The following is a 20839-nucleotide window of genomic DNA, read 5'->3' on the forward strand; positions in this document are numbered from 1 at the left end:
TTGCTTAGTAACTGACACTATCTTATGAAAAATTTAAATTAGTTTTTCTTTTTTTTGTACAGTAAAGTGAAATTTTATTCAAAGTACTATAGTCAAACATCTAAAAATATGCATTTTTATTTACATTTGGTAAGACTATTTTACTAGGATGTGCATATATAATTCTTTGTAATTTTACTTATCTTTAAGATGAGATGTAGATGTTTAATTTTACACTTCTGATATTTCAAGTTAAAGGGAAGGTGCCATTTTCTTAGGTCATGTAGCTATACAGACTCAGTAGAAATAAAACTCCCAGAAAGAACATTTAAAGTGTTTAAAGGTCGTATTTTGAACACTGAGATTAGAATATATTAAAGGCAAAAGATTATCTTAATATACTTAGAGAACTTATTTGAATCAAGAAGATAAAACACTACATGGCTGCCAGCAAGCACTAACAAAACCCTTTTTACCTAGATTTTGAAGTATTAGGAACAATACATGATCAGAGACATTTGAGAGATACTTATGAGAGAATTGCACATGGGCTCTGACTTCTAATCTCAATCTCTCGGTCTTTGTCTCTCTTGTTAATGAACTGCTCTGATGATGGTATATGCCAGGATTAATGGCTATACATAAAATACTCAGTATTGTCCCAAGCATACGGGATATGTAGGATTAATGGCTATACATAAAATACTCAGTATTGTCCCTAGCATACGGGATATGTAGGATTAATGGCTATACATAAAATACTCAGTATTGTCCCTCTCATACGGGATATGTAGGATTAATGGCTATACATAAAATACTCAGTATTGTCCCAAGCATACGGGATATGTAGGATTAATGGACATACATAAAATACTCAGTATTGTCCCTAGCATACGGGATATGTAGGATTAATGGATATACATAAAATACTCAGTATTGTCCCTAGCATACGGGATATGTAGGATTAATGGACATACATAAAATACTCAGTATTGTCCCTAGCATACGGGATATGTAGGATTAATGGACATACATAAAATACTCAGTATTGTCCCTAGCATACGGGATATGTAGGATTAATGGATATACATAAAATACTCAGTATTGTCCCTAGCATACAGGATGTGCTCAGTAATTAAATGCATCATTGTTTTTATCAGCAGCAAAGGAGAAACCTAAACGAAATGATTGTGACAGTTACTTCTATGTCAAAAACTATTCAAGTTTACCTCATTAGCCACAGAACTAGGTATCAAACTTGTTAATCATTTTTGGATGCAAGGCTACCTTTCAAAATAATATCATCTAAAAATTTGAAAATGAAATATAATGTCATAACTATTTTATATACTCCTCAGAACCTAACTGTTAATTCACGGACATTTCCATTCCTGCACTTAAGGCACAATATATAAAGTAAAGATTCTCTTACAACAAAACACATAGAAAGGCAAGAGAAAATTACAAGCATACTTAAGCACGTATCTTTTTTTTTTTTTTTTTTTTTTTTGGTTTTTCGAGACAGGGTTTCTCTGTGGTTTTGGAGCCTGTCCTGGAACTAGCTCTTGTAGACCAGGCTGGTCTCGAACTCACAGAGATCCGCCTGCCTCTGCCTCCCGAGTGCTGGGATTAAAGGCGTGCGCCACCACCGCCTGGCCAGCACGTATCTAAATGCTTAAAAAGCAAGAGGAGATGGGGTGGTTACTCTTCCCTTTAGTTCCAGTACTCGGGAAGCAGAAACAGGGGGACAGGGATAATGGTGAGGTTCTGTTCCAATAAATAAATAAATAGGAGGAAACTGAAAAGTAATCAGACATCAGATGGAGAGAGTGTGAGCCAGACAGGTGATATGCCAGCATTCTGAAACAAGATCACGGCTACACATTAGTATGTATGTTTTTATAATATGTAATATTTATGTATAAATGCTACACAAGGGCATGGGCAGGAAGAAAGCTTCTGTGAGAAACGGAATTAGAATGGAGGCTTGAAAGTTCTGTGTCCACAAATGGTAACCGGGATGCACTTCAGATTACAGAAGGACTTAATTCCTAACTGCATTCTAAAATTTATCCTTGTACCCATATATGGATGTATACACACACACACACACACACACACACACACACACACATTCATACACACACATATGTAACAACAGCAATTGAAGAAAAAGGAGGTCATTAATTTGAGAGGGTGTAGGGTGCATGGGAGGGAGGGGCTGAAGGGAAGAAGGAGAAGTCATATAAATTTTAATTTAAAAAATTACAGGACTTGAACGAAACTAAGGACTTGAAAGCATGAGAAGGAAGACATTAGCAAAAGGCAAATTTGAAAAAGAAACAAACATAACTTAAAGTATAACATACTATTCTAAATTAAAATTCAAGGGAGACAGTAAACACAGAGTCCACAGAGCTACAGAGAGAGTGCCTGTGCTGGAATACTGATCTGAAAAATTCATACAGAAGAAAGCAACAGAGGTAAGAGACACTGAAAAACAGAGGCTAAGAGGCATGAGGGTCCAACACATACCTTGCGGGAGTTCCAGAAGGACAGACCACAGAGGGTGAAAGAAGAAATATGACTAGAATTTTTCCAGAAATTATGCCAAACATAAAGTTTATAAAAAGTAACATATGTAAGAATATTTACATGCAGAATATTAAAACTAGAAAACCTAAGATAAAAAAGGATAATCTTTTAAAAGAATCAGAAGAAGCCAGGTGGTTGTGGCACACTCCTTTAATCCCCTAACTCAAGAGGCAGAGCCAGGTGGATCTCTGAGTTTGAAGCCAGCCTGGTCTACAGAGTGAGTTCCAGGACAGCCAGAGCTACACATAGAGACCCTGTCTTGGTGGTGGTGGTGGGGAACAGGGGGAAGAAGCAGAAGATTGTCTTCAAATGAAAAACAATTAACAATCATAGTGAGAAAAGATTTTTTCTGTTTTTGACTCGGTCTCTCTATATGTTGTCCTAAAACTGGCCTGAAACTGGCTCTGTAGACCAGGCTGGTCTCAAACTCACAGAAATCCACTTGCCTCTACCTCAGAGGTGCTAGGATTAAAGGAATGTGCCACAGCTGGGCGATGGTGGCACACACCTTTAATCCCAGTACTTGGGAGGCAGAGGCAGGTGGATCTCTTTGAATTCAAGACCAGCCTGGTCTACAAAGGCTAGTTACAGGACAGTTAGGGCTGTTACACATAGAAACTCTGTATTGAAAAACTGGGGAAGAAAAGGAGTGTGCCAGCATGTCCAACCTGAAAGACTATTTGTTGAAAGAAAGAAGTGAAAACAGTCCTACTGACTTTTAAATGCTGGACAAAAACTATCATCCTTGGAATCCTTTTTAAATTAAGAACTCCCCCTCTCTTTCTAGAAAGATTCATTCTTTGCTGTGGGATAATGCTCTTGTACACTGTAAAGATTTGTCACTTGTATTGCTTTAATAAAACACTGATTGGCCAGTAGCCAGGCAGGAAGTATAGGCTGGTCAACCAGACTAGGAGAATTCTGGGAAGAGGAAAGGCAGAGATGCAGTTGCAAGCCAGTCACAGAAGAAGCAAGATGAAAATGCCTTACTGAGAAAAGGTACCAAGCCACGTAGCTAAACATGGATAAGAATTATGGGTTAATTTCAGTTGTACGAGCTAGTTAGAAATAAGCCCGAGCAAAAGGCCAACCAATTTATAATCAATATAAGCCTCTGTGTGTTTATTTGGGACTGAATGGCTGTTGCGGGACCAGGCAGGGCAGAAACTCTGCCCACAATTCTTTTCTTTTTTTAATAATTTATTTTTTAAGTGCATTGGTGTTTTTCCTGCATATGTATGTGTGAAGATGTCACATCCACTGGAACTGGAGTTACAGACAGTTGTGAACTCCACGTGGGTGCTGGGAATTAAATTCAGGTCCTTTGGAAGGGTAACCAGGGCTCTTAACCATTGAGCCATCTCTGTTGTCCTGTTTACAATTCTTATTTTTATTTGTATGTATGTTGGCCCTCAAAAGTCAGAAGAGGTTGTTGGATCTCCTGGAGCTGGAGTTATAAATAGTTATGAGTCACCTGCTGTAGGTTCTGGGATCTGAACCTGGGTCTTCTGGAAACACAGCAAGTACTGCTGAACCATCTCTCCATTCCTCAGCCCAGAATTCTAAATTGAGCTGAAGTAACACATTTTTAGCCATATCAAGGTGACTGGCAAAAGGAAGAAGGGTGTTTCCTAGTTAAAAGAAAACTGTATCAAAGAGAAGGCCAGAATGAAAGAAGCAAACTAGAGGAAGAAGAGGGACAAGTCTGTAGGTAAATCTATTTGGGAGGAATGTTGAGTCAAACTGATCAGTTTGGGCCTATGGGAATGGGGTGGAGCTCTACGGGAGCAGGGTGGAGCTCTATGGGAGCAGGGCGGAGCTCTACGGGAGCAGGGTGGAGCTCTACGGGAGCAGGGCGGAGCTCTATGGGAGCAGGGCGGAGCTCTATGGGAGTAGGGCGGAGCTCTATGGGAGCAGGGCGGAGCTCTATGGGAGCAGGGCGGAGCTCTATGGGAGCAGGGCGGAGCTCTATGGGAGCAGGGCGGAGCTCTATGGGAACAGGGCGGAGCTCTATGGGAGCAGGGCGGAGCTCTATGGGAGCAGGGCGGAGCTCTATGGGAGTAGGGCGGAGCTCTATGGGAGCAGGGCGGAGCTCTATGGGAATGAGGTATGGCTCTATGAAATCAGGGTGTCGTTCTATGGGTGGGGTGCAGTTCAGTGGTAGAGTGCTTATAACACAAGGCCCTAAAACGTTTAGTCTCTATATTTATTTTTTTCATTTATCTTCTTTTAAAAATTTTTATTTCGTTTTTGATACAAGGTCTCATCCTTTAGTCCTTTTGGTCTGAACCTGCAGACCAGGATGGCCTTGAACTCACAGAGATTTGCCTGCCTCTGTTTCTCAAGTGATTAAAAGTGTGTGCCGCCACGCCTGGATAACAAGTATCTTTTATGATTAGGCAAAATCAATTTATGGCAACAGAAATTCCACACGCAGTGAGTGATGACGTGCAGAGGGTTGTGAGCAGGGGCACGAGGGGCCTTTCTGAAGACCCTGGTCACAGGGGTGTAGTTAGTGTGATATTTCACTGTGATGACTCTTCTGTATGTAATGACATGCATGTGGCACTATAGAAAGATGTCTTTGTCCCCATTCTTGGCATGGAGCTCCTGCAACCCTTGCATTTCCTGAGTGCTCTGTTTCATGAAGCTATTCTTACGGCCTCGGCCCATGGTCAGAGGCTTGGAACTGGCAGTATGTGCTCCAGCCTTGGGGACATGGCGAGTGTTGCAGTCACTGACGGGCAGTAACTTAGTCATGCCCACAGAATGGAACCCCACCAACTCCTCTAACGCCGAGGTTCAAACATCTCTCAGGTTGCTGAGTGCAGTGTACTCACGCTGCCCACTCCCCTCGCCCTGCACTTTAGTAAATGTGAGTGGAGTGGTTTCCCGAGCTCGCATACAGCTCTAACAAGCTACCACACCTAGAGGGCTGTGGCTGGCCTCTAAGTGGGCAGTCCTATGAGACTGGGCCTCAGTTCGTGAGTCTAAGCTAGGTAGACAGACACCAGCAGAACTGAGGGAGCTGTTCAGCATCCGGCCAGCTAGCGCCCAGAGGAGCAGAATAGAGGAAAATATAAAACACTGTATGACTGCTGTAAAAGTCCACCATGCGGTTTAAACCAAAACAAAATTCTGATAGATTACCTACTTACTTATTTATTTTTTGTTTTTTGTTCTTGAGACAGGGTTTCTCTGTATAGCTTAAAATTATGAGACATTATTAAGATACAAGTTTAAACATGAGTTCTAAAAGTAATGAGAAATGTTAGCATTTATAAACTTAGTTGGGAAAGAACTTTCTAAGCATAATATCAAAGGCAAAAATCACTAGTAGCTTAATTGCACAAAAAATTAAAAGAGTAACTAACTATAAGGGAGGCTAGCATCCTGGAATTGGCACAGAACACACCCAGATACCAAAGTCTCAGCACAAAGAAGATTTATTACCCAGGAGGGGAAGGGATGGAGGTGGGGCAGGGAGTGTGACTGCAAAGGCAGCAGAAGCAGCAAGCACTAGCAAGCTAGCAAGAAAAAACAGGCTTGTTTTGTTTTCAGGAGTAGGTTTTTAAGGAGAAAAAGAGGGTAGCCTATTCTAGGGTAAAATGGTAAGTCCTCATTGGACACATTAGCCAAATAATGAATTTTGATTGTTGGACTTGGTGTTTTGTCTCAGGAATGAATCAGTGGACAAATAAGGGAACGGACCTTGGTGGCTAACTCTAGGAATGTAGTCTAACATCTTAGCAAGGCAGAGAAAGGTAAAAGGCAAAACCTGTGGGCGCCATGTCTGCCAGGCTGGGGCCGTGCTTGCCATGCTCTGGCCTGCTGGTGCCCTTCTGTAACAACTACAGTGTAGTCCTGGAACTTTGTTTTTGAAGACAGGGTTTTTCTATGTAACAGCCCTGGCTGTCTTGGAACTCACTCTGTAGACCAGGCTGGCCTCGAACTCACAGAGATCTGCCTGCCTCTGCCTCCCAAGTGCTGGGACTAAAGGCGTGCGACACCACCACCCGGCTTAATGTTCTTAATTATACATACAGAAAGTTTAAGAAGGTTAAGGAAAATATAAAGAATACCTTTTGGTTAAGTGGGCAAGGACATTAACTTGCAATTTACACACACTAAAAAATGTGTGTGTCAGCATGTTCTGGACACTAACATAAAGAGTTAAGAGAAAACTACAGCTAAAACCCAGGCAGCACTGGGCGGTGGAGGTGCACAGCTTTAATTCCAGCACTCCGGAGGCAGAGGCAGGGGTCTTTGTGAATTTGAGGCCAGCCTGGTCTATAGAGCGGAGTCCAAGAAAACTGGGGCGACACAGAGAAATGATTTTGAAAACAAAGACAACAAAAATCCAAGCATCCCTGTCTTTCAAAAATCTGTCAATGGACAATGATGTTATAATGATAACAATAAAAACTAACAGTATTTATATCAAACTAGAACAGACAGGTTTAAAGCAGAATTGCAATGGGGCCTTTTCACACAGACTTGGAAGAAATGTCATAAGGAAATCAGATTAAGTGGTTGGGCTGTGGGGCTTTTTCTTCTCTGTATACTTTCTGAACTAAACAATAACAAAACCCAAAAAACCTTTCAGAGTATATGTACATTACTTCCATAAGAAAGGCAAAATTACATTTAAAAATAAAAAATGATATTCAATGAAAGAACATGTAAGTATTTTTCATGACTCCAGCTACCTAAACCCAAGTCTCAGCACAGACCCTCTCAGGCCCACCGCCAAATCCAACCGTCCTGCCCTACTTCTCGAGGAGTCTTTCTCCCCTTCCCGCCAAGTTAGCTTTTCTAAAACAATATAAGTTTCCTGTAATTTTGCTAGTTAAAACCTCAATATTTCCATTTTCTTACATAAGAAAATAAAAATTCTTCAGCTTCACAGCCCAGCCCTCCACACTCATGGTAGAGAATCCAACTGTTCACTTTGCTGCACACATTCCGGATCGCAGGCCCTGAGTCTGTGCACGCTGCCTACAGCCCCTGGAGTGAGTGGTCAGCAGAGCATGCTCTCCCTTCCTATACTCAGGCTTTATTTGAGGCCCTGCTTGTACGTTCTCTTCGTTATGAGACATTTGAAGAATCTATAGTTCTTTTCTCTCTCTCCAGTGTCTTACTTCCTTGCTTCTGTTCTGTATTTCCTGATAGATAGGACTTGAGATAGACTCTTTGCTTGTCTTTGTAGTCTTCTCCCTAATACACACTGAACAAAGCCAACAAAACAGACACACACAATGCCAGGTTCAGCCATTTCCAAGGTGCCTGTCTGGTTGGTTGTTAGCAGTCCAGAGTGGCTGGCGCCTCACAATCAGTTGGTCAACAGTCTTCCCAAGACACAGGGACGTTGCACATAGCCCCTGGGATAGGAAGAGAGCTGTAGGACCGAGACAGGCTTTACCTTTTGGTGTTGTGTATCGTTGTCCCTCCCAAAACGATCCTCACTCCAGGAGTGGTGCGGTTCAGGTTATAAACTGTCAGCGCCTCTTCATAGGTGGCTCCTCCAATAACAAACACGATGATATCCTGAGGCCTGTGATGATGAAGACAGAGAATATCACAGGCTAAGACATAAAAAGGAGGCAAAGATTTGTTATTATATACACAGTTTCAATTTCTAAGTCCCCTTCCCCCGTTTTTTGGTGAAGGAAGCAGAATTAAAGCAGAATAAAGGGTTTAAAAAAAGTTTTAATTATCTCAAATTGGCAGGAAACAGAAGGAAATGCTGAATAGTGATTTGCTTTCTCCTTATGAGCGGATGTCTTATTTCTGTGCTGGGGGTTTCAGAATAGCACAATGGTGTTTGCTGGAACCAAATGCAAAAATATTCTTTTATATTCAAGAGTCTACAGAGTGCTGTATTGCAATGCTCTCAACAAGAGTCTACAGAGTGCTTACTGCAATGCTCTCAACAAGAGTCTACAGAGTGCTTACTGCAATGCTCTCAACAAGAGTCTACAGAGTGCTTACTGCAATGCTCTCAACAAGAGTCTACAGAGTGCTTACTGCAATGCTCTCAACAAGAGTCTACAGAGTGCTTACTGCAATGCTCTCAACAAGAGTCTACAGAGTGCTTACTGCAATGCTCTCAACAAGAGTCTACAGAGTGCTTACTGCAAATGCTCTCAACAAGAGTCTACAGAGTGCTTACTGCAATGCTCTCAACAAGAGTCTACAGAGTGCTTACTGCAATGCTCTCAACAAGCAGCATTCACGCCTGCACCACAGTCTCCTTCAAACACAGCCCTGTGTCGAGCACTGAGTCACAGTGCTGTTTACTGTGGCCCCTGTCAAGGACTCTGAGCACCCTGTAAGATCACAGTTATACTGGGGTGCCCTATGCTGTGATGATTACATAAAAGAACAGGACATAAACTGGAGAGACGGCTCAGAGATTGAGAGCGCTGGCTGCTCTTCCAGAGGTCCTGAGTCACAGCAACCACATGGTGGCTGACAACCATCGAGAATGGGATCTGATGCCCCTCTGGGATAAAGGCATATGTGCAGATAGAACATTCATATACATAACATAAATAAATAAATAAAATTAAAAATACTGGACACATAAATTAACAATGTAATCCACTTCTGTATTCTTTGGCAATAACAAGTATACAGCTGGACACTGGTTTAATCTGGATGGCACTAAGTTGTTTCAAAATGGCTTCATCATAAAAGAAAACACTTCCTATCAGCTCTTTTGGCAGGCATAACAACATATTTTCAGTTATTAAAGTTTGTCTTTTCTTTTTTGTGTGCCATCAAAAGAAGAGAAAATTAACCATGCAAGCAATTGTGTTACAGCACTTTATTTAAAAACCACATCAAGCAGAAGAATCCATTTTGGAAGTCAGGGCTCCAAACCAAATAGTTAGGATACACATGCTTATGTGTAGACTATGGAAAAACACGGTGTATATTTCCTCTTTGGGTTTCCTTGTATCTTTCTAAAATACCTTTAAACAAGCAAACCAAGACAGAAGTTGTTCTTATAGGACTTCATGGAAACAGAAGCCGATGTGTAGCTATTGCAATAAGTTCAGATAGTCTCTAATTACAGAAACTCTCCATTGGACAGTATGCAAGTTTGAAGATATGAAGAGGTAGTTATTTTGCAGTTAAGTAGTTGGAGGACCAATTATGACACTTTTATGGGACTTGAGACATAAAATCTTGCCTTTAAGACACTAAATTTACTAAATTTCTTTATGATTTTATTTAATTATATGCACAGATGTTTGGGCTGCATAGATGTCTGTGCCCATGGAGGCAGAAGAAGATGTCAGATCCTCTGGAACTGGACTTACAGACAGCTGTGAGCCATCATATGGGTGCTGGGAATTGAACCCAGGTCCTCTGGAGGAGCAGCCAGTGCTCTTAACTGCTGGGCCATCTCTCCTGGCACTAAATTCACCTACTAAAATAAACTTCATTTAAAACTCCAGCCAGAGGCTGGGGCTATCCCAGCATGTACAAGCTCTGGGTTCTATTCTTAACACCATAAACACACAGAAACCACCTGGCCAAGCAATGTGTCGACCTGCAGTGCACTGCACACACTTGAAAAGGTCTTACGAGTTCTTATTTGTAAGATACATCTTTGATGTTATGTGTGGTAGTGCCTGTGGGGCATACTGGCACTTGGGAGGTATAGGAATCTGGAGAATCTAGTCTATGTAGTGATTCCAGGCCAACCAGGCTCTATAGTGAGACAGTGTTTAAAACAAATCAGAGCCAAGGAGACTGGGTCACTGGGCCAAAGTGCCTGTCACCAAGCTGGAGGCCTAGGTTCAATACCCAGAACCTAAGAAGAAGAGAAGTCTCCTGCAAGTTGTCCTCTGAACCCTGTACATGTGTGTACGTACATACACACACACACACACACACACACACACACACACACAAATTTAAATGCCAACCAACCAAACAGTAACAGTTAAAGACATTTGAAGTAGATAAAGGCAAGTACACAGCAGAAACACAAACGTGCTGGAGACACTTCTCCTCACTCTGACTCTTTAGCTGTGTCATCCCGGACTCTAGTGTGTCCACTCCCCAGCATTCCTACAGAGGTGACCACTGGTGCTCATCTGTGTGTGCCCCCACGTGGCATTTTGAAGCACAAACACAAAGCATTCCGTATACACTCTTCTGTGCCTGTATGTGTGTGGACAAATGCACTCCGGTACCCATAAAACATGTATGTGGCTGTCAGAGGACAACTTGCAGGAACCACTTCTCTCCTTCCACTTCTGGGATCTGGGGAATTCAACTCAGGTCATCAGGTCTGGCAGCAGATTCCTTTGCCATCTTGTAGTCCCCACATTGTACAGGTGCTGTTTTCGTGGGGGACCCAGGTTCCCAGAACCTACACAGTGGCTCACAATCATTGCAACTCCAGTTACAGAGGATCCAGCATCCTCTTCTGGCCTCACGTGGGCACCAGGCACACATGAAGTGCACGTAATACAGGCAAACACTCATACATATTAAAAACATCTAATCATTTTTAAAAATTTAGAAATTGGGCATGAAGGTGCACGCCTTTAATCCAGCACTTGGGAGGCAGAGGTGGGCAGATCTCTGTGAGTTCGAGATTAATCTGGTAAACATACCAAGTTCTATGCTAGCAAAAGCTTCACAGTAAGACACTGTCTCAAATGTATTATTATTTTTGTGAGAAAGCTCTCCAAGTCATTTCACATATGCCATCACACCAACAATCCAGTAGAGTGCCTGCTCTCCCATGTGTCAGGACCATGCATTTCAAAGTTGCTGTCCCTTTAAATGTGCAGGTGACAAAGCAGAATCTCATGCTGACTTCTGATGTGATCTGGCCATTTCATCATAAGCGAATTTCAGGGAGTAACTTCTGTTGCCGGAGTGGGACACATTGCTAATCCACATAACCATCCTTCAGTCTCTGTCTTCACCTGAAACAGCATCTGACAAGCTGCTTGCCTGCTTTTTCTGGGTAAACGTCGAGGGTGTTATGTTCTCCTGTTTTCCCCCCTGCTCTATTAGTGGCCATTTTTTCCTCTTCCTGGGTAGCTCTGTTTCACCTCCCTAAGTTTTCAAAGAGATACCCAGAGTCTAGCCGCTTGGCCACTTTATAGACTACACTCACTGTGGCTGTTTGAAAGAAAATGGTGCCCAAAGGTGCACTACTAGGAGGTATGGCCTTGTTGGAGGAAATGTGTCACTGTGGGGGTGGGTTTGAGGTCTCCTTTGAGCAAGCTTCCCACTTCAGAGTGACAGTCAGTTGACTTCCTGTTGCCTGCAAAATGTAGAACTCTCAGCTATTCCTCCAGCACCACATCTGCCTGCATGCAGCCATGCCCCTCATCATGATGATAGTGAACTGAACCTCTGAAACTGTAAGTGAGCCTCTTCAATTAAAGTTTTACTTTATAAGAGTTGCCATGGTAGCTTGGAGGTGGTGGCATGTGCGTTTAATCCCAGCACTCAGGAGGCAGAAACACGAGGATCTCTGTGAGTTCAAGGCCAACCTAGTCTTCAAAGCGAGTTCTGGGACAGCCAGGACTGTTACACAGAGAAACCCTGTCTCAAAACAAAACAAAACAAAAAGAGTTGCCACGGTCATGGTGTCTCTTCACAGCAATAAAAACTCTAAGACAGGGCTGGAGAGATGGCTCAGCGGTTAAGAGCATTGCCTGCTCTTCCAAAGGTCCTGAGTTCAATTCCCGGCAACCACATGGTAGCTCACAACCACCTGTAATGGGGTCTGGTGCCCTCTTCTGGCCTGCAGGCATACACACAGACAGAATATTGTATACATAATAAGTAAATAAATAAATATTTAAAAAAAAAACAAAAAACAAACTCTAAGACACCCCTCCCCTCATATTCTTCAAATATGGTGATTTAAATTAATGCAATTAAATTAAAATTTCATTTCTTCAGCAGCATTAGCTGCATGCAGCAAGTGGCTCTGCCCACTATGGTTTGAGGGTGTCCCCCAAGGGTTAACACACTGAAATGTAATCCCCTTGTGAGACATTAGGAGGGCATACTCTGACTACAGCGGCTAGAGGCTGTGGACTAGCTAAGTTCAGGGCCCGCAGGACTCTGAGGGATGAAAGGAGAGACAGAGCAGAGGGTGAGATATCATTGTCTCAGAAAATGAGATTTCCTGGGCAGTGCTCCTCGTGGTGAAGGACAACCCTGAGGCCCATCAAGCAGCTGGGTTTGGATAAACAAACAGCGGTGGATTGCACAGATTATTAAGAAGGACAGCCTGCCTGTCTGCAGGGAGTACAGTGATTATCTCAGTGACTGGTGAGGGGAGTCAGATCGGAACGCTTGTGTTCTGAGCTCCTGATCTGGTAAATCAGAAAAGCCACCAAGCAGGCAAAGAAAGCGCCCTGGGGAATGGTGTTGGTACCTGTAGCTGCCCTATATGTAGGTTATGCAAAATATAAGGGCAGCGCCTAGCTGTGGGGCCAGAGAGATGGCTCAGCAGTTACGAGTGCTTTCTACACAACCATGAGGATCAGGGCTTGAATCTCAGGATACAATGTCTCATACAGGCATTGTGACCCCAGTTCTGAACCACGCAGAGACAGAAGGAGCACTGGGGCTTGCTGACTTCCAGCCAGGCCAAGAAAACGTGATCCCTAGATTCAAGAGAAATCTGTCTAAAACGAACAGGCAGAGAGTGTTAGAAGAGGAACCTAACGTTCCCTGATGGCCTCTACATGTGTGCACAGATGTACCTGACCACATGTGCAATACATTCAAGACACAAGAGCATACACACAAATCTTTAAAACAAAACTACCAAAAATCCTAGCTAAAGAGATAAAGTCTTAGAATTTGGTCCAACTGTACACCTAACAAAGATGACTATGTCATATTTGACTATGATATAAAATTAATACAAGTTTTGAGTCTCCTGTTGTTGATTCAATGTGGCTAAGGAACATTTATGAAAAACTTTAAAAACAAATTTTTATAGATTTTATTTTATGGTATATGTATAAATGTTTTGCCTGCAAGTATGTGTAACATGCACGGGCCTGGTCCTGTGGAACTCAGAAGGTTTCAGATCCCCTGGAATTTGAGTTATGGATGGCTATGAGCCACCATCTGGGTCCTCTGTAAGAGCAACAAGTGCTCTTAATCCCTGAGTCATTTCTCAAGTTCCCAAAGACCTTTTTTAAAGTTTATTTTATGTGTATGAGTGTTTGCCTGCGTGTCTATCTGTGTGCCATGTGCACACCTGGTACTTATGGAGGTCAGAAGAAGGCATCAGATTCCTTGGAACTGGAGTTACAGACAGTTGTAAGGTGCCATGTAGGTGTGGGAATTGAACCTAGGTCATCTGTAAGAACAAGTGTTCTTAACTACCATCTCTTCAGCTCCTTAAAAACTTGTATAAAAGGCTAGAGAGAGTTGGTTCAGTGGTTAAGAGCACTTATTCTTTTTGCAGAGGACTTGGGTTTGGTTCTCAGCATCTACATCAGGTGACTTACAACTGCCTATAACTCCATTTTCAAGGTACTTAAGACACTCTGGCCTCTTCACCAGCACCTGCATGTCCATGGTGACATAAACCCACGCAGGCACATTCACATACACATAAAAATAAATAAATAAATCTTTAAAAAAAAGTCTCTGAAATGGGTGTGATGGCTCACACCTATAATCTCAGCACTTGGGAGTCTGAGGCAGGAGTATTGTTGAGCACTGGAAGCCAGCCAGAGCTACAGAGTGAGACCTTGTCTCAAATAGAAAATTAAAACAAAACTGAAGAGTCTCATAACATTTTTCTTCTTTCTCCTTTTCCCAATGAATTTTAAAAGATGTTCCATGGTGATGCACGCCTTTAATCCCAGCACTCAGGAAGCAGAGGTAGGAGGATCTCTGAGTTTGAGCCTAGCCTGGTCTACAGAGTGAGAATTTCAGCACAGCCAAGACTATACAGAGAAACCTGTCTCAGAAAAAAAAAAAAAGATGTTCCTATGAGACTAGTGGTAAAATATAAAGAAAATCTTTTATACATGATGGAATACACAAGTTCAAGTCAATGTGCATCCTCCTATGCTCTGTAATTCACCATAGCAACCCAAAGCATTAATTAGGCAGTCAGAAATGTTAGAAAACAGCAGCCAGTTCATGCTATATCCAGCTACACAAGGACAAACTAAGAGCCCAATCTGTATCTTATTTTGTTAGAAAAATAAAACATTAGATATAGTATTTCTAGAAACTATTATTTCTACACATGAGCTAATCAGGAAAAGCTTTCCAAATGTAACACTTAACCTACTTTGTGGACCACTACACTTATGCCTAAAGTTTAAAATTTCAAATATACTTAAAGATAGTAAAGTTCTTTTGATATTTTTCTGCAGGGAAAATGGCTTTTATAGAAACAAAGAAGTGATTACAACAAGAGTCTATGAAATGTGTGTCTATCAGAGATAAGCGCAACTGTGTGGAAAGATTTAGCCAGATAGGGAGGATAAATAAGTCCATCTGCAGAATGAAGATCAACCCCCTTTCACGTCCTTATTCTCAAATAGTAACCACCAATTACATAGCTAAGACTAAGAGAATGTAAGTGCTCTGGCTGTGCAAGTCTGCACTACTGCCACAGCCCTGCAACAATGGGAAGGCCGAGACGTTCCATCATGACACCTAAGCCAGGTGAACATCTCCTCAGTGTGATGTACTAGGGCCAAGAAAGTGCCCAGAGATGATACTGGGGCTAAGCCGGAGCAGAGCCAAAGTCCAGAGCAAGTTAATGACAACCAACAACAATCTGAATTATCAACTAAATTTTTCAATGGTAAATTTGGCTTATTTAGTGCTATCTACATGGTTTAATGAATAGTTATTGAATTCTTACTCCTTGTAAAATACTGTTGGATAGTATGAAAACCTTAAAGACTAATTAACTCTTACTTCAATATATGTACAATATCTACTATCTAATACAATAGTTAACGAGAAGGCTATGTATGATATAATGAACCACTGCCTCAACATACAGAGGTAATAATCAGCAGTTCTCATGTCTTCTTTCATAAACCATGCTATACACACACATTATATACATGTCATGTATATATATATATATGTATAGTTAAGCATATGCTTACATATACATAGTCATAGCTTACATTTTTTTCCACAAAAGAGGGAATGACACCATCTTGGATTTTCCGTGAATACATCTTAGAGAGTTTTGCATATGCTTCATGAAGAATTAGCCCATTAAAGTAAATTAAATTAATTAATTTAATTAAATTAAGAATTGGGCTTTGGTGGAACAACAGGAAGCTAACAGGAAGATATTGAGTTGAAGGCCAGCCTAGGCTGTGTAGTGATTTCCAGACCAGCCTAATAAGACCTTGTCTGGAAAGAAAGAAAAGAAGGGAGGAAGGGAAGAAGGGAGGGAGGGAGAGAGGGAGGGAAGGAAGGAAGGAAGGAAGGAAGGAAGGAAGGAAGGCGAGAACTCACAGTGCTGAGCTATAACTGAGCTCCAGTCCTCTGTGGTGAGTGTTTAGCTTGTCTCTAGACTGTGCTGTGACAATTCGTGTTCCAGTGAATACCGGGTTTACATGTCTTTGTGTACTTGTGAGTGTATATTTGTTTACAGGATAAATTTTTCAGAATTGGAATTGTTAAGTAGAGTGTTTTTCAAGTGCTCTTCATCCTGCTTCTGCTAGGCAGAGCTTAGAGGTGACATGGAATATCTTCTATATCCTCAACCAGTTTGGACCATTTCTCTACCTCCTCCTTTAAAGTTTCCAAGACTTTAGATGCCTGTAACATGCTGTGCTGCTTCTCCTGACCTTCTTTCCTGGCTGCCCTTACTCTCCAGAGACCTAGCTCTGCTCACCGTCCTCCCCTGTACTCTCTAGAGACCTAGCTCTGCTCACCGTCCTCCCCTGTACTCTCTAGAGACCTAGTTCTGCTCACCGCCCTCCCCTGTACTCTCTAGAGATCTAGCTCTGCTCACCGTCCTCCCCTGTACTCTCTAGAGACCTAGCTCTGCTCACGGTCCTCCCCTGTACTCTCTAGAGACCTAGCTCTGCTCACCGTCCTCCCCTGTACTCTCTAGAGACCTAGCTCTGCTCACCGTCCTCCCCTGTATTCTCTAGAGACCTAGTTCTGCTCACCGTCCTCCCCTGTACTCTCTAGAGACCTAGCTCTGCTCACCGTCCTCCTCTGTATTCTTCTTCTCAACACTTCCAGATACTTTAACACCAGCACGGCTTATCACCTAAATACCTAAGTTACGCCTAGTTTTTCTTCTACTCCTACACCATCCATGTTACAGCCTAAATTTTATTATTACTAACATGTGGGTCACCCATGAAATCATGAATTTAAGATCTCCTTTCTCCAATAATCATCCCTCAATTTAAAACTTACCTATATTAATAGTCATATGCAATAACATTCTGTACTTCCAATTTAACCACCAATGCTTATGTCACTATCCAATCCTTTCCTCCTATTTCCACTTTCTAGAATTCTGGTTGGACCCATTTGCCTTCCTCACATTTAACCTTGTATAAGTTAAAAAGTGTCACTGAAAACCAGACAACTAAGCTCACTTGGTATATTTTAAATTAATGTCCACTAATAGGCATGGAAGTTCTACTTAAATTTTTGTAGTAAATTATATTCAAATACATATTCCTATTTCACCTGTTATCCTATACGACTTCCTAATTTAGCATCTAAACTCACTGAAACTTGGCTTCCATATCTTGCTGACATTTGGGGACCACCACCAACCTTCCCACTAAACTGAGAGGGCTTTACTTTTAGTACTTGTTTTTTACATCTCAGAAGACTGGGCATGGCCTACCACGTGCTTGTCTTGAAGACTCCCTCGTCTCTGCTTTGTCGTCTTCTTGTTCTTCTCTTCTTGTTGTTGTTCTTCTTCTTGTTCTTGTTTTTGTTCTTCTTGTTCTTGTTCTTCTTCTGTTTTTATTTTTGCTTTTTTTTTTTTTTCAAGACAGGGTTTCTCTCTGTAGCTTTGGAGTATGTCCTGGAACTAGCTCTTGTAGACCAGACCTCGAACTCACAGAGATCCGCCTGCCTCTGCCTCCCAAGTGCTGGGATTAAAGGCGTGCGCCACCACCACCGGACCTCTGCTTTGTCTTCTTTCGTTTGGTTCTTGTGGAGTTTCCTAATGGCTCCTGGCCTGTGCTCAGCACTGTATTCTGAGCAATCTTCTTTTCTCTTTCTCCTTTAGAGCTCCTATCTGATCTACATGACCAATGTCTTATCAACTCCCAACTGAGGACAGATATTTTTTGAAGTGAGGTCTTGCTATGGAATCTAGGCAAGCCTTCAACGTTATGTCTTAAGCTCTTTAGTGCTGGGATTACTTGTGTGGGCCACCATACCTAGGAATAGGTGACATTTCTGTTTTTATTATTAAATAGGCACCTCAACAAAATTCTTAATTTCGCCTCAAAACCTGACCCTCAATCAGCGTACTTTCTTAAATAGATTGCTTCTCCTTCCTTTGTGCCAAGTCACTTTCATGTCTTTTGTGGACTTAAGAACCTCCCTCAGTAGTCTGCTTGCTTCTTCGCTTTTCACTCACAATCAGTCTCTTACAAAATTATCATTTAAACACAATTTGGAGCTGGGAGTAACACAAACCTTTACTCCCAGCAGAAGCTGGCAGACATCGCTGTGAATTTGAGGCCAGTTTGGTCTACACAGCAAGTTACAAACCAGTCAGGACTACACCTATACAGTGAGACTGTCTACAAAAAAAAGTAGCTGTACTTTGTCGCAGGGTTTTATCATGTCTTTCTATATTTACAAAACAAGAAGGAAGCCAGGAGGTAGTGGCACACGCCTTTAATCCCAGCACTTGGGAGGCAGAGGCAGGCGGATCTCTGTGAGTTCGAGACCAGCCTGGTCTACAAGAGCTAGTTCCAGGACAGGCTCCAAAACTACAAAGAAACCCTGTCTCAAAAAACCAAAAAAAAAAAAAAAAAAAAAAAAAACCAAGAAGGAAGTAAAGAAAACCAAACTTTGCCAGTGGCTCCACGCTCCATGTGACCCAGTCCCTCCCCATGCACACGACACTCCACTCTGCACTTCTTTCTGGTTTAAAGGCAAGCTCTCCCTTCTCTGAGACCTTTACTTGGGCATTCCCTCTGTTTTGAGTTGTGTTTTCTAATCACTATGTGATTGACTTTTATTTTGTAATTAAAAATCCATTTTGAATGCCACCTCCTTGGCGAGGTTCTGTCTAGTCTAAACTTCCCTGGTCCACAGTTACTTTGCAGCTTGTCCTTCTGTTCTTCCTTTTGCAGCACTTTTGTTTACTCTAAAAGGTACCTTAAGGGTAAGTACGGGTCTTCCTGCTATTTCTACAGCCCTGGTGTCTACAATTCTTAACATACTGAAAGCATTCAATAAACACCTGCTGTACCAAAGAATAAAGCAGCATAATTAACTGTACACACGTTCAGATCACAGTGATAAGAGGAACAGAGGCCAACAGTTAATAAGCACTGTGGGGGAGAGCATCATGTTGAGCTTTGTTTGGCAATGACTCAACACAGGAAGGTTTGCTATGTACACTAATATACTCATCTGGTCCATGGCTTCCTTTTAACAGGAAGTAGCTATTTTTTCATTCAGCAATTCTTTAGTTTTTTATAAGTTACACATTTTTTATCTATGTGTCTGATGAGCATATTCTATGTGTGTGTGGATGCTCAAAGAGGCCAAAGAGAGCATGGGCTCTCCTAGAGCTGGAGCTGAAAGTGGCCGAGTGCTAAGAACCGGAATCCAGTTCTCTAGAAGAGCGGCTCCTACCTGCATCCAGCCAGTCTCATATGAAATCTATAAGCACATTCATGGCTTATCAAATTAACTAAAAGCCTCAAGAACAAGGTTTTTCAAAAGCTTCTCAAATAGGTGAGAAATTGGGAGCAGTTTTACATTTTGTTATTAGCGGACACCTGGATCTTAATGCATTGTCCCTGGACACTGTTTAGTAATTGGATCGTACTCCCAGCTACATCTGGTATTAACCTTGTATTTAAAAAAATTCTAGACCACATAGTTTTCTTTTTAAGGAACTAAGGAAAAAAATACAGTATACAAGAATCATTCACCTAAAATCTCAAACATTTTCTTCTTTCTGAATTTCATTATATCTTTGAAATACTAAATTGCCAATTCAAATAACAGATGAATTATATCAATAGTAAAATTCTTACATCAAATTACCCAATGGATACCAACTGCATATGCTGGGTCCCTTTATGTTATGTGGTCCAATATATGACTATAATTCTTAACTAGTTAGAATTTGTATACATGTAAATTTTAAGTTGGCTTAAGTAAATTGGTCTGGACAAATTTTGTTTTTATTAAAATTAACTAAACACTGGATTAAAGTTCTAACTAAAGAAAGTTATCATTTTTTTTCTTGGGACACATATGGCTTTGCTAATCAGGCCTCTCAGTTTGTGTGCTGGCCACATTTGGCAAAGTCCAATCCTCACCCAAACCAGTAACAACCTGTTCTGGCTGGCAATCAAGTAGCAAATCTATTTTGAGCATTAATGTTTGAAACGCCAAATGACAGATGCCGTAGAGCATAAGAGGAAACTGATATGCTGCTAAAATACAGAACATAGGGAGGGGTCTGAAGGATCTAAAACACCTGTTTCTTCATTGCAAAGCAAGTCAATGATTCAGGCTTGGCAGGGGAGCTCATAGGTAATTCTGACATGCAAACTCAGACTCCTCAGCCCGAAACAACACAAGGGGGCAGCACACAACGTCTCAGTGTGATCAGGAACATGATCTAGGTTCCCTGCTTTCTTGGTGACTCTACAACTTATTTACTTATTTCTTTATTTACGTGTGTGTGTGTGTGTGTGTGTGTGTGTGTGTGTGAGAGAGAGAGAGAGAGAGAGAGAGAGAGAGAGAGAGCACACCCACACCATGGAGTGTGTCTCTAGGTCAGAGGACAAGTTTGGGACTCAGTTCTTTCCTTCATCATGTAGGTCCTGATGAATTCAGGTTGTCAGGCTTGGTCAAGCACCCTTACCTGTTGAGCCATCTTTACTGGCTCCTCTAGTTTTTTTTTTTTATCTATTATTTATTGCTATGTGACAAAGGTGATATAGTAAGAAGATCGCAAATTTGCATGACAGAACTAAAGAAATCTTCAGAGTTCAGAGAAAATCTTTGCTAACTCCTTTTAGAAAATACATACATT

At 41.7% G+C, this 20839-nt stretch overlaps 1 protein-coding gene across 2 annotated transcripts in view; it reads right to left on the bottom strand.

Annotated features, from left to right (window-relative positions):
* LOC121450719 (vacuolar protein sorting-associated protein 45) overlaps nucleotides 1–20839 on the bottom strand; it is a 65100-nt gene that overhangs the window by 14151 nt on the left and 30110 nt on the right. For both annotated transcript variants that reach the window (XR_005974635.1, XM_041655963.1), the window contains one exon: nucleotides 7997–8128. Coding sequence is in view for 1 of the 2 variants with exons in the window: in XM_041655963.1 (XP_041511897.1) it covers nucleotides 7997–8128 (132 nt within the window). In the remaining variant the exon portion in view is untranslated. The remainder of the gene's footprint in view (nucleotides 1–7996; nucleotides 8129–20839) is intronic.

The sequence above is a fragment of the Microtus oregoni genome, unplaced genomic scaffold (assembly GCF_018167655.1).
Source record: "Microtus oregoni isolate MIOR12 unplaced genomic scaffold, Mior012 000007F_ref0000211, whole genome shotgun sequence".
Taxonomy (NCBI): domain Eukaryota; kingdom Metazoa; phylum Chordata; class Mammalia; order Rodentia; family Cricetidae; genus Microtus; species Microtus oregoni.